The sequence below is a fragment of the Podarcis muralis genome, chromosome 1 (genome assembly GCF_964188315.1).
Source record: "Podarcis muralis chromosome 1, rPodMur119.hap1.1, whole genome shotgun sequence".
Classification (NCBI taxonomy): Eukaryota; Metazoa; Chordata; class Lepidosauria; order Squamata; family Lacertidae; genus Podarcis; species Podarcis muralis.
The window spans coordinates 84745524-84761154 of NC_135655.1; the positions used below are offsets into that span (position 1 = coordinate 84745524).

The 15631-nt window shown below is 49.4% G+C and overlaps 1 protein-coding gene across 1 annotated transcript; it reads right to left on the reverse strand.

Moving 5' to 3' along the window:
• Positions 1-395: 395 nt before the first annotated feature.
• LOC114602775 (uncharacterized) lies at positions 396-12537 on the reverse strand. The gene is made up of 7 exons (XM_028741391.2): positions 11846-12537; positions 8054-8260; positions 6915-7085; positions 6107-6238; positions 4536-4708; positions 2386-2652; positions 396-1157 (listed from the first exon to the last, which is right to left on the reverse strand). The coding sequence occupies exons 1-7, from the start codon at positions 12330-12332 to the stop codon at positions 960-962; spliced, it is 1635 nt and encodes a 544-aa protein (XP_028597224.2). The 5' UTR covers positions 12333-12537; the 3' UTR covers positions 396-959.
• Between the last annotated feature and the right edge of the window lie 3094 nt (positions 12538-15631).

Genomic DNA, 15631 nt, shown 5'->3' on the forward strand with positions numbered 1-15631 from the left:
GAAAGGAAGAGCAGGGCACAGAAAAATAATAAGAAACGCGCCTCTATCGCCTACCCAGCCCAGGTAGCTGCTTTTCTCTTTGGTGGCTCTATGGAGGCCGCTTTCAGAAGGACCTAAATGGTTCCTACTGTAAAGCTATTCCGCTCCAGGCAGTCTTGGGTTGTGTGGGCAAGCGATGGTGGCCCTGGCCAAGACTCTGGGAATTCTGCCCCTAGATCTTTAGACAGAACTATCCATGGGCCTAGCGCTGAAGAGAGTAACAGACACAGAGGGGGGAAAGGAGCCAATCCCTAGTTCTGATCAGTTTCAGCTTTATCTTTGCTGCGTCAGACATGAGTTTGTTGCCTTACTGCTTCTAACTCCAAGAAGGCACCACAACAAGTTAAAACAGCAACTGAAGGAGGAAGCCAAGAACAGTGGCCCTTTTATTGAAGGGGCTGGTTGTTTTACAGCACATTCCCCATATCCACAATCTCTCAGCAGAGGGTGCTTTAGGGTTTACATGCAAGAGTTCTTCAACTTTAGCTCCCAAGTGAAAGGGGGGGAACTGCCATATTTTTTGGGGGGGGGGGGTGCAGCACAGTGTCTGCATTAGGGCAGCTGCTGTTCCCCACTTGCTCTTCTCATACTTCTGTGGTGCTCTGACTTGCTAGTCTAGCAATGATTGTCACCCTACTGCTTCCGTCCGCATGCGTGGCCATATCTGAAGATGCCAGGATAGGCTTGGCTATATATATATTTATATATATGTGTGTGTACCTGGCTTCTTTTAGCTCTGGCTGCCGGAAGCGGCTTTTGAGGGTCCTGTGCGGCAGTTTGCACAGCAACAATCCTGTCTGTTAGCTGTCGCTAACGCCACCCATGTCCTCCGAAGCCAAGAAGAACCTCATGGGGGGTGGGGGAAGGGTCAGTGGGGCTCCAGTCTTGAGGAAAGTCCCAAGGCAGCACCCCGCTGAGGCTCAGTCGTCGTCCTGTTGCAGCTGCTGGTGCCTACTCTGGTACCACAACATGGTAGGAAGGTTCTGGCAGCCTTGGTAGCGGCGCTGGCGCTCCTCTTCCCCCAGGGGTGGCACAGAGTGGCAGGGTGCCCCTGCTAATGAGACGTTGAGCAGCTGGGCTGGGGTGCCTGAGCCAAAGACTGCAGACCATGGACCCACCTGCAAGGAACGAGAGAGATTGCTTCACTTAAGGTTGCCCTGGGCCACAACTCAATCCGTCATTGCTTATATAGCACTTCCAATGCATCAGTGTTTCAGGTACATTATCTCAGTATCTTATACAATCGGCCTGTAAGGATGGCCAGTAAAGCAAACTGAATTAAGCCTGCCTGGCTGGCTTCCACATGCTCTTAAAAATGGTAAGTTTCAGTGACTTCCTTTAGTTTGTGGCTTCCAACCCTGTGCTATCACTTGGAATTAACCAATTTAGCCTGGATCCATTGCACTTGATTAAAAAATCAGTTCAAACTACCTTGAATGTACACACCTTTTTTCCTTTTAATGGCAATGGTTTGTTTTTGAGCAGTAAAACTAATTGGGTGGGATATAACAAAACACATGTTTTTCTTTCCAAAGGTGCCATATTGCACATCAAAAGACTCCTTTAGTGCAAGCTACCTTCCACAAACTTCAGATGTCATTCTCTAATTGTCATCACAGATGGCCTGTGTGTCAGTTACATGAGCAAAGGTTGGCTCTGGCCATTTGCCAAGTTCTAGTTTTCAGTATTGCTGCCTCTACACCTAAGCATTTATTTCTCAGTCTGCCGTGCTGCCCAATTGATTCCCAACTCTTTTCCTACACACAGAGGAGAAACCAAACTGGTTGCAAGATGGTGCATAAGATGACTTGGCCTTACCAGGAGCCTTGATCTGCCCTGAACTTGCTGGACAGCTCAGGCCAGTTTTCATCTATGTTAATTGGCCAAGCACCAGTGTCCCTACTCCCCTCTCCCCTCCCCTGGAACTGGGAGTAGAGCCCGGGGAGTGCTGCCACCCAGTTAGTGGTGCTGCCACTAGAAGCAGCCACTTTGAAATGGAGAGACACCTGTTGCTAATGCCACCTGCCAAAAGCAATTTGAGGACGGGCTTCCTAGTCACTATTTTGAGCCTCCTGGTATTTATGTCCAGAACAAACAAATGCTTCCTTGCCATCTCTTGAGGGACCATCAATTGGTGGCAGAGCATATGCATGCAGAAGGTACCAGGTTCGAAACACGGTGTCCCCAGTTAAAAGGACCTGACAGCAGGCAACATGAAACCTGAGAGCCACTGCCAGAGTAGACAACATTGGACAATTAGCCTGACTCCATATGTTCCTATGCTCTGCAAACACCACGCCTTGGACTCCGAACAATCATGGCTCATCTTCCTTCCGCAGCACTTACTGGCAACAAATGCTGGAGGAGGCACTGGTCGGGCTGCAGTCCAGCCCAGAACTCTGCAAAAGCCGACCCACCGCTGGCGGTAGTGGTGGCAGTGGCGGTGGTGGTGCTACGTATGAGCACCACGTTGGGATGGCGCCGTGATGCCCGCAGCTTCTTTGTCAGTGGCCCCGGATAGCTCTGGTCAAGGAAGAGGAGAACCCGGCGAGCGTTGCAGCTCTCCAAGTCTGCTAGCAGCTCCGAGATGGGGTACCGCTCCTTAGGATCTGCCTGTTGCAGGGAAGGGACAGCTCATCAGCACCTGCCCCTTGGTCACAGACACACACGCACACCCCTCCCCGCTCCACAGTTGGGAGATCAAGGGGATTCCACTGCCTGGGAGTTAAAAGGAGAGGATTAAATGGGGAAGAGCAAGACAGGGCGAGCACCCACTGCAAAGGCCGGTGTTGTTTTCTCCCTGCAGGCACACATGAAAGAGCTGGACGGCCCTTTGAAGGGAACAGAGGAGAGGAGAGGGCTGCAGCCTCCACCTGCAGTTCTGTCAGCATCTCTCCTTCCTCCAGTCGGGCTTCCCAGGACATGCTGGGACAGGTGGGATGACCTCCTCCTCCTCCACCACCCCACTGCCAAATGTGGCTCACTTCACTTTCCATTTCCAGCCTAGGAAACCCCAAAGGAAACTTGGCAAATGGCCAAATGCAGGCCTTTGAGAAGGGCTGGTGCCGCTTTGTATGTGTGCACAAGCATCTTAGGCAGCCGCCCCGCATTTTCCTGCCCCAGTTGGGTTCACTTGGCACCCCGACTTCACTGCTCCCTGCCAGCAATTGATCATGGCTTACCCCCATGTGATAAATTCATGAGTGAAAGTCTCCTTTATATCGTTAGCATCCCCATTCCCTGCTCGGCTAAGCAGGTTACATTAGCATCAATAGCCAAGGTCCTTTTTGGGATGTATCATGATGAAGTAGGATTCATTCATTTAACAAGATGCTGCTGTAAAACCTCCAAGCGGTTTTACTTGTAAGTTAACCTGCTGCTGCTTGCTTCATTCTGCACCAACCTGTAGCTTTTCTCAACAAGCAACATTCATCAGTGCTTGGCTGACCACTGGGTAGGTGGCCTGTGGCTGTGGCTATTGTCACGGATTCAAAATTCTAACTTTTTAAAAGCAAGGAGCAATGAAGAACACCATGACGGGTTTCCTATTGGATTTCTATGGGTCAGCGTACGGCTGTCTCAATTCACCTGGAGACAATTCCTGGGCAGAACTACAGACTCCTTGACAAAATAATATATTGAATAGCATTGCTCATGGGGACTAATTTAGACCATTTCCTCAATGTATTTCTCCCTCTGATCTCTCTCTGCCTCTGCCTAACTTACCTGGTGGGTTACTCCCCCCAATAAATTGGCAAGAGATGTGCCCCAAGAGATGATATTCCTGCTGTGAAATAAGTATTTCTTGTGCCCCCACACATTAATTCACATATAGAGGTTGTGCACCAGAGGAGGGGTGGGTGGGTGGGAGGGAGGGAGGAAAGAGGCACATACCCTTCTCCTCTCCTTCTACAGTGATGTCACACCTGGATCCATCATGGCACCCCACCATCCTCTGATAATGCACACCCCATCCACCCTTAAGCTCTGGAGGGTTTTGTCTGCACGTGCAAAATTCCAGTAAGAGAGGGTTGATATCAATAGTGGAGACAGAGGATGGGATAGAACCTTCCTCCTATCATAGCTAAGGCCAAAGGGCTAAAAAAACTGGACCATTCCCATCATACCTCAACAATGATGATAGATCAGCTTGGCTTGGCAATTTTTTTTAAAATCCTCAAAAAAAGAAAACAGCAGCAGGTTCATTTTGTCTCCTATGCCCTTTTGAAATGTGGCTCTTTTGGGGAAGTGTTATTGGGTTATTGTACTTATTTTGATTTTATATATCTTTTCTGTGAACCGCCCTGAGACCTCCAGGTATAGGGTGGTATATAAATTCAATCAATCAATCAATACAGAAATGGCTAGTGATGTTTCGTAAAGAGAGTACAGAGACGAGTGCCTGGGACAACCAATGTTGGTGGCTCCATGGGCAAGTGCTGCCCTGCTCCTCCTAGATAGCTCTCCCTCGCTTCCAGCCCTGACCCCCCACTTACAATGCCATTACGGTTGGCATCCCACAGCAGCATGGTGCCATCGCTGGCTGCTGGGCTGTTGAGGTAGAGCACCAGCGAGTCGGCGCAGTGGAGGCTCCTGCAGACCAGGGCCAGGTGGGAGCGAATGGCCAGCTTCTCAGTGGCTGGGTGCACGTCGCCCATCTCCACAGTCACTGTCCAGAAAAGAAGAGGGAGAGAGGGATCTGCTAATCCCATGTCCCAAAGGCCTGTCTCCTCTCTCCAACCCACTCCAGTCTTGTACACCAAAGCAGCAGTCTCCCCTCCCACAGACCACCCAAAAACCATTGGTCTTGGCACACCACTTAATTTTTTTTCTGCCTGTTGTACCAATTGGAATACACCATGCTAGATGCTGCCTGATTTTTCAAGCTGTATTCCAAGTCCTCCTTATACGTGTTTTTTTAAGTTCTGTCGATTCAAATTGTAATGTAATAAAACGCAAGGAAAGAAAAATGAAGCAGCATGAAAATACAATTGAGTATTTAATGGTAACCACCTGAAAGACGCTTGACCACAGTTTGGGAACACCTTCCCCGTGGCATCCTCATTCCTCCTACCACCACTTGCTCCCTGCCACCACATCCTGCTCATCTGGGAAGGGGCCAGAGTTTGGAGCAGCATGGGAATATTTGCTAGGCTCCCTCATTAGCCCAAAATGCCCCACAGGTGGTTTGGACCATGCCGTGCAGGCCTGTAATTTTTGCAGGGACATGCAACCCAAAGGCGAGATTTCACCAGGGCTAGATGCATTCACACCCAGCCTTTTCTCAAGTGGGATGGACAAGTAGGGTGACACTCTGAAATGCAATACACCACCCCCCAAATGCGGAACCTGGGTGGCAGGGAGAAGGAAGTGCTAGGAACAGAGTCTTGCCTCTGAAGAGCAGCTCTTGGCATCCCGACCCCTGAGTAGGGCTGGAGGGATATATTGATAGATCATCCAAAACCGGTTTCTGGCCACATTGTGATAACTGTTTCAAAATAAATGACCTGGCAATATATCGTGAATTACGTATGTATGAGTGTGTGTGTGTGTGTGTGTGTGTGTGTGTGTGCGCGCACACACACACACACACACACACACATTATGCAAAAATCACAATATTGGAAAAACTAGGAAACCACCCAGTGCTTCTGTGTCTCCCTGAGTTGAATGAGCAGATCTCTTCCCTCCCTTCTGTGTGTGCGTGTGCGCCTGGAAGCAGCCAGCAGAAAGCATGGTTTTGTGAAGCTAGCTGATGCTGAAATTTAAGGAAGTCCCTCCAGCTCGCATGAGCAGGAGCGGCATGGGGACTTGCTCAGCTGTAGGGCCAGGCAAAGTATATCAACTGCTTCTTTCTCCCCTCCTTATCTCCTCCTTCCTCCTTATTTTAGACATCATGATATATCAATCTATCACAATATTTAGCTGGCGATATATCACAATGTTGAAAACCAAGTTATCGCCCAGCCCTACCTATGGGCACTGAAAAGTCACCCACCCCCCTAAGGAAACCAAGAGCCCCGTCCCACCCTTGCAGCCGACAGCTAGCTCTCTTTCGTACTGGTACCTGAGGCCTGCCCCTCGCTCGCGAAGAAGGCCTTGATGTGCTCTTGGCGGAAGCCATTCCGTCGCAGCATCTGGTAGAAGAGCAGCAGGTTCTGCGCATGGAGGGGGTAGGTGACCTGCTCCTGCCAGCCACCTGGGGGAGAAGCGCGGTAAGCAATCCAGGAAAAAAACCATGGTGGAAGAGAGGCTGAAGCTGGTTGCAAGGGGCATAGGAGCACTAACACTGCCCCTCAAGGAGACAAGGGGCCCTTTAAGCTCATGCCCAGTAGAACAAAGCTGTAGCTCAGTAGCAGAGAATGTAGTTGCACATAGAAAGAGTCGGGTTCAATCCTCGGCATCTCCAGATAAGGTTGGACATGTCCGCTGTCTGAAGCCTTGGAGAGCCACTGCCAATCAGAGTGGCCAATACTCAGGTAGATGGACCAATGGGCTGACGCAGCACAAGGTTGAGCCTCCAATCAGATTCACCCTCATCCATCCGCTGGCCAAATACAATGGCTTGCAGTGGTGTGTGGTCAGTGGACTGGGGGACTAGGCTACTCCCCTAAATGTCCCCACTAAATTAGAATATTGAACTATTAAAGCCTGGAGCTTCCTTCCCAAAACCCAGGAAGCTTCTGCCCGGCTTAGGGAGGGAGGCGTGATGTTCTCTCTCACACAATCAATGTCGCCCCCTCCCACATTTGCCCTTGCAAGCTGGTGCCTCTGGCCCTAACTGTTACCGTAGGAAAAATTTCACCTCACACCGTTGATGGCTTCAGATTCCCAGAACCAGCAGCTCCTCACAGCCCCCAGGCACCACTTCTCACCTGCAATCAGCACGGCGTGGTCACACGTCTGGTACATGCGGCAAGACTTGTACAGTGGAAGCTGCTGCCGGTGGCATCGCCGTGTGTTCTTGTTGAGTTCGCAGTAAGCGGCTGTGGAGCTGGAGCTTGCAAGGGGCAGGGGCTCCGGGCAGGGGCTGTATCCATGGAGATCTGGGAAAGAAAAGGAAGTGTAGCAGGATAGGAGGAGGGGAAAGAACCTCAGGCCCATGGAGCAGACCCAGACAGACACTTGAACCGTCATGGGGGCCCCTTCACAACGAGGTCTAGGTAACCACTGTTATCATCTTCAATGGGGTCATTCCACAACAGATCACCACACCTTTACAACATCTGCGCTACGGACTCTCAGACCTTGGGATTATTGAAATATAGACAACAAAAAATGAATCCACTCATATGGGGTTTAAGAGACCCATTATTTTTTTAAGCGATGAGGACGGAAGTTACTTCTGGGGCGCTGCCAGGATTCGGGGCCCTGAAGCTCAAACTTCATTTGTTTCAAAGTAGATCCACCTCTGGACACAGGAAATAAGAAAATGATTGGTGAGTCGAGGTGCCCTAGGCCAAGGGCAAACTTGCGACAATTAAGTTCCAGTTCTGTGGTGCTCCCTTCCATCTGAGATTCCAACACCTATTGAAGACCTTTTCTGTTTCAGCAGGCACTTTAAGAAAGTTTTCTGCTTTTTTACAGTTTTAACTGATTAGTGTATCTTTTTAACCTTACTGTACACTGCTTAGGGACTAAGGTGTTAAGCGGTATATAAACTGTTGAAATAAATAAATAAATAAAAAGGTGGTCACATTGTTCTCCCCCTTCCCATTTTGTCCTCACAACCAGGTAGGTTAGGCTGAGAGACAGTGACTGGCCCAAGGTCACCCTATGAGCTTCAAGGCTGAGTGGGGATTTGAACCTCAGTCTCCCAGGTCCTAACCACGCAATCTAACCACTGCACAAGACTGTCATCTACCTGCTGCATCCCCTCTTCCTCCACTGCCCACTTACCAAGCTTTGGACTTCCTAAATCCTGAAAGTGGGGGAGTCTCCTTTGTGGTTTACAATCCTGATCCTGTAACCCCGCCCCCCTCCACCCCACTGCCCATCCAATCCAGGGACTTACCCACGCAGTTCAGCCTTTGCAGGTGTTTGGGGTCCTGTGCCACCACTACCATGGGCAGGAAATGGATTTCACAGAGACCGACGGGGGGCTCCTCACGGCGGATGCGTCCCGCAGACCGCTGGCTCCTTCCCTTGCCACGGCCCGGTCGGCGCTTCAGCTGGTTCTCACAGCGGCTCCTCTGGGCTGGAGTCAAGCATTCGTAGCCGCCTGCAGGCAAAGAACAAACATGTCCAGAATAAAACCTGCTGAGAAAGTTCCCTATACAGGCTGCCTTCAGGTGTCTTCTAAAAGTCAGATTGTTGTTTATTTCCTTGACATCGTTCCACAGGGCAGGTGCAACTACTGAGAAGGCCCTCTGCATGGTTCCCTGTAGCTTCGCTTCTTGCAATGAGGGAACTGCCAGAAGGCCCTCGTAGCCGGACCTCAGTGTTTGGGTTGAACGATGGGGGCGGAGACGCTCCTTCAGGTATACTGGACCGAGGCTGTTTAGGGCTTTAAAGGTCATCATCAAGACTTCTAATTGTGCTCAGAAATGTACCAGGAGCCAATGGAGGTCTTTCAGGACCAGTGTTATATGGCCCGGTGGCCGCTCCCAGTCACTAATCTGACAGCCGCATTCTGGCTTAGTTGTAGTTTCCTAGTCACCTTCAAAGGTAGCCCCACGTAGAGTGCATTGCAGTAGTCCAAGTGGGAGATAACCAGTGCATGTACCACTCTGGCGAGACAGTGCACAGGCAGGCAGGCAGGGTCTCAGCTGGCATACCAGATGGAGCTGGTAGAAAGCTACCCTGGACACAGAATAACATATTATTATATATACATTAATATTATTTTATTTTAGTGCATGGTTTAATTTTCTTGATTTTCTTAATTTCTCCATGGGACAAGCAGAGTTCAAAAAGCTTCCAACAAATTATTAGATTCTGTGGAACAGGTGATGGGAATGAATCTTTGCTTCAGTTGTGATTGATGAGCAGTTTATAGAGCATTCATGTGCAACACCCTCAACCCTGTGGAAAGACCAGAGAAAATATACATCTTGTTTTTCTTTATTTTGTCTTATTATATACTGTTTATAACCATTTGCCTCCTGTTTTGCTGGGGGTTCACAATATTTTTCGCATTCTTGTTTGTATATATTATCTAAAACTTCAATAAAAATATTAAAACAACAAGCCATAATCACCTGTGCATACTACATCTCTACTGTAAACTCTGCAGAACCAAGTCAGAATCTTGTCTCCCCAAGCAGAATAAAAGAGGATTTCCTCCTAGAGGTGTAAAGTATGGGGTATAAAACTCCCTCCAAAAATGGAGAGGATAAGAAAGGAGTTGGTTGCCAGTTAGGCTGCAATTAATTCACAAGGCTGATGGATTAAAACACATTTCTGATAGGCTAAAAAAAGGACTCCATGATTAATCACACTAAAAAAAAGTTAATCATTTTAAAATAATGAAGGTTAATTATTTTTAAAAGAAAGAAGATGCATTTCTCCTCTGTTGTCTCAGGCACATGAGTGAAAATCTCTTCTAATATGGGACTTGCAATATACAATAATGCACATAAATATATTTCTTTTTAAGGCTGCTTTCCCCCCCTTTCAGAATTTTTTAATTTCCTCATTTACATAGAACAAATCAATTAATTAACTAAGCATGTCTAACTAAACTACTATGTCTACTCAGAATCAAATCCTATGGAATTCAATGGAGTTTACTCCCAGGTGAGACGGTTTAGGATTAGAGCAACAATCCTACTTTTCAACATCAGCAAGAAAGACTGATGCGAAGGAAACGCTCCCTTGGCTCAGATAAACTGTCGTTTTCAGCGCCGAAGAGCAAGGAATTCTCCTTGCACAACGTAATGCTTTCTCCCTCTCCTCCCCTTTGCACACCCCCTAAATCTGTTCTGGGTGTTCCTCTCAACCCTCTGGATCAGATTTGGGCTGGCACAGCGGGGAGGGAATCCTATTGCACTAGCACAAGTATTTGGCTGATTTCCGCCTGTCACATATCTTGTACCACAGATTCTGGGATTCCTGTGTTCAAAGGGCTAAACCCTGATTCATACTAAGCCCTGAAAGACACCCTGAGTATTAGCCCATCAATGACAGTCATGCCGAGAGAGATTCCACCCAACTGAGCCTCCCACCTGTCACCCTTTGCACTGCAGCACCTTCTAACTTTCCTGTACCAAACTCTTCCTCTGATGTAGGGATGTAAGGCTGTAGGGATGGAGTTTTCCCCAGCGCGTCCCAGGATCAGGAGGGAACTGGAGATGCCCCTCCAGCAGTAGATCCTTTCTCTTGGCTATCCCAAATTCTCCAAGTAACCCCTGCAGGCTGGTCTCAGGATGCCACTGCATACAGGACTGACACAAACACTGAGCTAGGGACAGCATCACACACAACTCATTGATGGAAAGGAGACACTGTTGGGGCCCCGACAGTCCCAACTGCACTTGCCAATTGCAGTTACAAAAGCATGTGTGTGGAAGGCAGAGGAGATGAGAACAGGAGCATATGTGAAAGGAGGATGCTGGAGAAGCCAGGCAGCCTTCCTTCCAGATTTCACTGGCTCATAGGATCAGAGGGAACCCAAAGACCAGTCCATAGTAAGCAGGTGCTCCTCACATCTCACACCAAATCCTCTACCCTGCTTTTAGCTCCTACCATGGAAATCACTGTCTGGCAAAGAGGATGAGCCAGGATTACTGCAGAGCAGGCAACTAGATCCCCCAGGCAACTGAGACAAGTCACAAGGTGGAGACCCCAAATCACTCCTCAGTCTTATCTGGGAGGATATCATCTTGCAACCCCAAACATTGCGCAACGTCTCTCCCTCTGCCATACCTGAAGTATCATCCATCAGTTGATTTTCTTGAAAAGACGTATCTTTTGGCTCAAGCTTTTCCTGAATCCCTGATTCTATAATAACTGTTTTCCTGGGTTGCTGTTTTTTAATGTTCTATCTGTTTTTAGGACACTGTCTAATTTTCTATTTTGTGGATTTCTGTACACTGTTTAGAGGTTTTTAAATATTAAGCAGCCTAGAAATGCTTTTAATCAATCAATCAATCAATCAATCAATCATCAATAAAAACTGCTTTTAATTAATTCCAGATTAGCCCATCCTCAGTGGAAACTTTATTGGACAGTTTATCTCCTGCCCCAACATTCTCTTCCCTGTCTTTTAAGATACTGGGGCAAAGGGCACTCTGCCCCAAGCGATGATGAAAAAGAAGCTACAAAATATCTGAAGAGGTGATCCACTGCGTGAGGAAGAACACCAGGAGGAGGATTAAGGTGCATAAACAAGTCAGTAATTTTCGTGAGAAAAGAATGTCCCGAGGATAAGGCGGGTCACAGGGTGCAGCAGTTGGGATACTGAATCTTGGCGAAGGGTAGGCGCAAGTGCCTGTTTTGTAAACCAGAGCGGCACTGGGCCTTAGATATGACTCGATCTCATATCTAACCGCTGTACAACGTCTATTTAAACCACCTTATTTTATGCCGGATCATCTGATGTGGACGCCTTTACAGCGCAGATCAGATGCTGGGGGCGGTTCTGCATATGCTTAGGATCAGGCTCCTCTATAGGATTGCTCCTTGTAGTTTAGGGTTGAAATGCGGGCAGATTTGAGCACAAATGCCAGATCTGATCTGGGTCCTGGCACCATGGAACAGGAGGAAATAGGAAGCCTGGGGTGGGATGGGCGCAAGCCAATATGTTCTCTGCTGGGAGTGGTCGCCCACGGGGCGCGCGTGGCCTGAGGATGCGACATTCACTCACCCACGTAGAGGCTGTCGCGACTCCGGCAGCGGCGCGGACTGACGTTGAAGTCGACATAGAAGAGCAGGAGCGGGTGGCCGAAGTTGGCGCCCGGGGTGGGGTCCAGCACGAGGATGGCGTCTTGCGCGGAGGGCGCGCCGGTGGGGCGCAGCGGGCTGCCGCTCTGGTTGCGGCCGGCCACGAAGGGCGGAGCGCCGGGCCTGTCTCCCCAGCCGTCGGGCAGCAGCGCCCGCACCTTGTGGCCCGGGCGGGCGGGCTCGGAGACATAGACGGCGGGCCCGGGCCCCTGGGAAAGGCGCGCCAGGCGCTGGCACTGCGGCCGCGGCAAGAGCCCGCCGCGCTCGGGACACTGCGCCGCCGCCACGTGCCGAAGCGCCGCCGCCGCCCAGCGCGCCACCCGCGCCTCGGAGAAGCGGTTCCCCGACGGGGCGGCCGCGCACGGCCAAACGAGGGAGGCAGCGGCCAGCGCCAACAGCAGCGGGGCCATGGGGCGGCTGGAGCCCTCGCCGTGCGCCCCGCAGCAGCTCCGCGCGCTCTGCCCGGCCAGCGGGGCTCCGAGTCCCCGCCCTGCCCCGACAGGAGGAGGAGGAGAGACGGAGGTGGCTGCGGGTGGGGGGAGCCAAGGACTGCGTCCCTCCCAGCCCCGCGTCCCCTTTTGCTGCTTCCTGGGCAGCTCCTGTTGCCCCACCCTGCTGCCCCTGCTGCTTCTCTCCGACGGGGCGGCTCGTTCCTCTCCCGGCGCCCTCGTCTGCTGTCCACACGGAGAACGACAAGAATCCACCAGGACAGATTTAGACCCCCCCCCCCAGTTGGGCGCCCGCGGGTCAAGAGGAAGGAGGCAACGCGAGGAAAGGCATAAGCAGTTATTTTTCAAATTTCTAAACTGGCCCAGCCCTGAAAAATGTACAGCAACAATGAAGAAAAGGGCCTCTAAACATATGGAGAGTGTGTTTGTCATCATTAACCATCGGTAGGACATGGATGGACACCCAGGAGAGTTATCCAGGTCGACCTCTCCCCACACAAAAAGGAGAGTCGATGTAGAATCTTACGCAACAATTCCCACCTGGCCTGTTGAATTTTCGAGGGTTTATATCTGAGTAGAAGTGGTAAGGCTTGGGCTGTTAGTGTGGCTTTCCCGTTCCAATTAATGGAAACACCGTTCCAAGGGGCACAGAACTCTTGAGCATAAGCTCAGTGTGCGCACCGCCCGTTCGTGCGAAGACTGTCTCCAGCTCACATCCGGAGGGGCGAGACCTCGCGGGTGGGATCCGTGCTACTAACTTCCCTCATATTAAACCTGAATTGAAATAATCCACGTTCACAGCCGGGATATATTGAACACTGCGCTTCCGAAGGCAACAACGGCCTCTTTCATGAATGAATGAAGGTGAGCATGACTTGGACGGAGGCGCGCCCTGTGCTGGGGAAAACCGAATTATTTGGGTTGCCGAAAGAGCTCTCTCGACTTCATCCCCCGACGCTGAACTGTTCCGTACATTGCTCGGTCCGTCTCTCGCTGTTATTGCAGCCGGTGGCCCGACGGGGCGGGAAGAAGGCGGCTGCCCCAGAGTGCGCGCGCGCACTCGTGTTTTTGTTATCTGCAGGCTTAATTGGGAGCTGCTGCTGCTGCGGCTGCCTAAGAGCCTCATGCGCCGACCTGGACGCCCTACGATGGCAGCAATAGAGCCCTACCCTCGGGTGCAGCCCCACGTTAGACGCGTTGTGACCCGTTCCGCACCCTGATAGAGTGCAAACCCAAGCATGTTTACTCGGAAGTAAGTCACACTGTGTCCCAAAGAACATCAGTGTGGCAGATAGGGCCGGCCGTGGGGCCAGCGTCCAATGCTCTGAAGCTTGAGGGGAGGGAGGACAAATGACCACCCCAAGAGAGAGTGGCAGATGGGGGAGCAGCAAATAGGCCTGGCATCAGCATCTTGGACGGAAAGGAGCACGATGGAGCCCAACAGGACTCATGCTGGTTATACTCTCGAACTCAGAACGCAAGGGAGAAGCGTTCTAAGAAGCTTGGCAAATCCACACCTGATCAACTCCCGCTGGGAAACCAATGTCCCCACTGTGGAAGGACGTGTGGATCCAGAATTGGCCTCCACAGTCACTTACGGACTCATGGTTAAAACCGTGTTTATGGAAGACAATCTTACTCAGCTATGAGTGATCGCCAAAGAAAGACAGGATCCTTTTGTTCTTCATACAGAAAGATAAGGGACCGCAGGCTGGGCGTACACATGATTACAGATGCTTGGCTCATTATTATTATTATTCTTTAAAAACACATTATCCCTTTCTTCAACAAAATGCTACTTATTCATGCAGGAATGTGCTTACCATCTGAGAAACAGAAGCGACACCTATTTTATACTTGTAGTCATGATAGTGCTATGATTTGAGTTTAAAATGAGAATTTTTAAATAAAAAAATTGGAGTTATCAAACTCTCGTGTAGGGCATCCAGGAATGTAGCCATTGTAAAGCATGGAATTAAGAGCAGTGTGCAAGAGAGGGAGAGAAATGTTTATTTCTGTTGTGAGGAGTACATTAACACTTTGTTGCAGCACTGCTGGCTGCTGAAGGAGGCATTAACAAAAGTAGAACCTCACTTTCAGAAATTGAAGGTCACCTCCAGAAATCAATAGACCAAGAGCATTTCAGCTCGACAGAACATCACAGCACAAAGGGCAATTAGGATGCAACAGGGCTGGATTTTTTTAAAGTATCAAACTCTGTTTTTTTGTTGTTTAGAAAATAACAAGTGCAGCAATGCCTCTGAAGTTAATTTGTCTACTGCAAAGTGCAATGAACTTTCCTACCACAAATGCAATAAACCACTTAGCCTCTAAAGTGAGTTGAAGTGTGTCCTCCCCATTTCTTTCTTTTCACAGCAAGAGATTACCACTGATAACTGATTTCTCAGTATTTAAAATAAAGATTAGTGGCCGTTGTTTCTGGTACAACAGAAATCAAATTATTGCTCATTAACTTAAGCATTGGATTTTAAATGTCCAGTGTTACAGTAATCAGAGTTGACCCTGTCTTCCCTTGATCTTTAATTCTCACCTTGTGATGTTGAGAAACCTGTGTGTGTTTATAAGCTTATCACCTTCTGCCTCTATTTAAGTAATCTGGGACAGTTGTTGGCCTAGGAAATTAGAACAATTCTGCAACCAACTTGAAAGTCCCTACAATTGAGAAGATCTCTGTCCTTCCTGTTGGTTCAAGTAGCAATTTTTCACAATGGTTGCTGCTGCTGTTGCCACCAACATCCTATGACTCGGTCCAGTAAGTCCAGGAGAGGCCCTGCATTCAGTCACAGAATTCCTGCATGTTCTATTCACAAGTACTGCAGTAATGTGCTGAGAGCTGGATGTCCCAGCAAGCAGAGCCAGGGTGGACAATGGTCAGGGATGATGGGAACTGCAGTCAAGAACATGTAGAGAGCTAAATATTATTATAGGATGAACACGCAAGCAGGATTTGAACCATGGGCAACAGAAGGGATTAAAGATTATAGTAGTTTTGTTAAGGTTCAAGAGACAGAAGACAGTGCAGCAGAGGGAGAGAAACAGAAACACCGTGGAAAAGTGGGTAGGAAGTTGGGAAAAATGGTTTTATTATGTGTTGAAATGCATGTGTGAAATTTTGGAAAACTTCAGAAAAAAAGAACACATGGAGGGCTACAGGTTATCTACCTATGGTGTAGAAGTCAGATAGGCTATTGGATGCATAGCGGTCGCCCCCACTTCATACAGTGAGGGGGCTTTGTAGA

Coding starts and splice junctions, on each gene's coding strand:
- LOC114602775 (XM_028741391.2), bottom strand. CDS start 12,332: ATGGCCCCGCTGCTGTTGGCGCTGGCCGCTGCCTCCCTCGTTTGGCCG. Junction 6,239..6,914: donor CCACGCCGTGCTGATTGCAG/GTGAGAAGTGGT, acceptor CTTCTCCCCCAG/GTGGCTGGCAGGAGCAGGTC. Junction 1,158..2,385: donor TCCTCCAGCATTTGTTGCCA/GTAAGTGCTGCG, acceptor CGTTCCTTGCAG/GTGGGTCCATGGTCTGCAGT.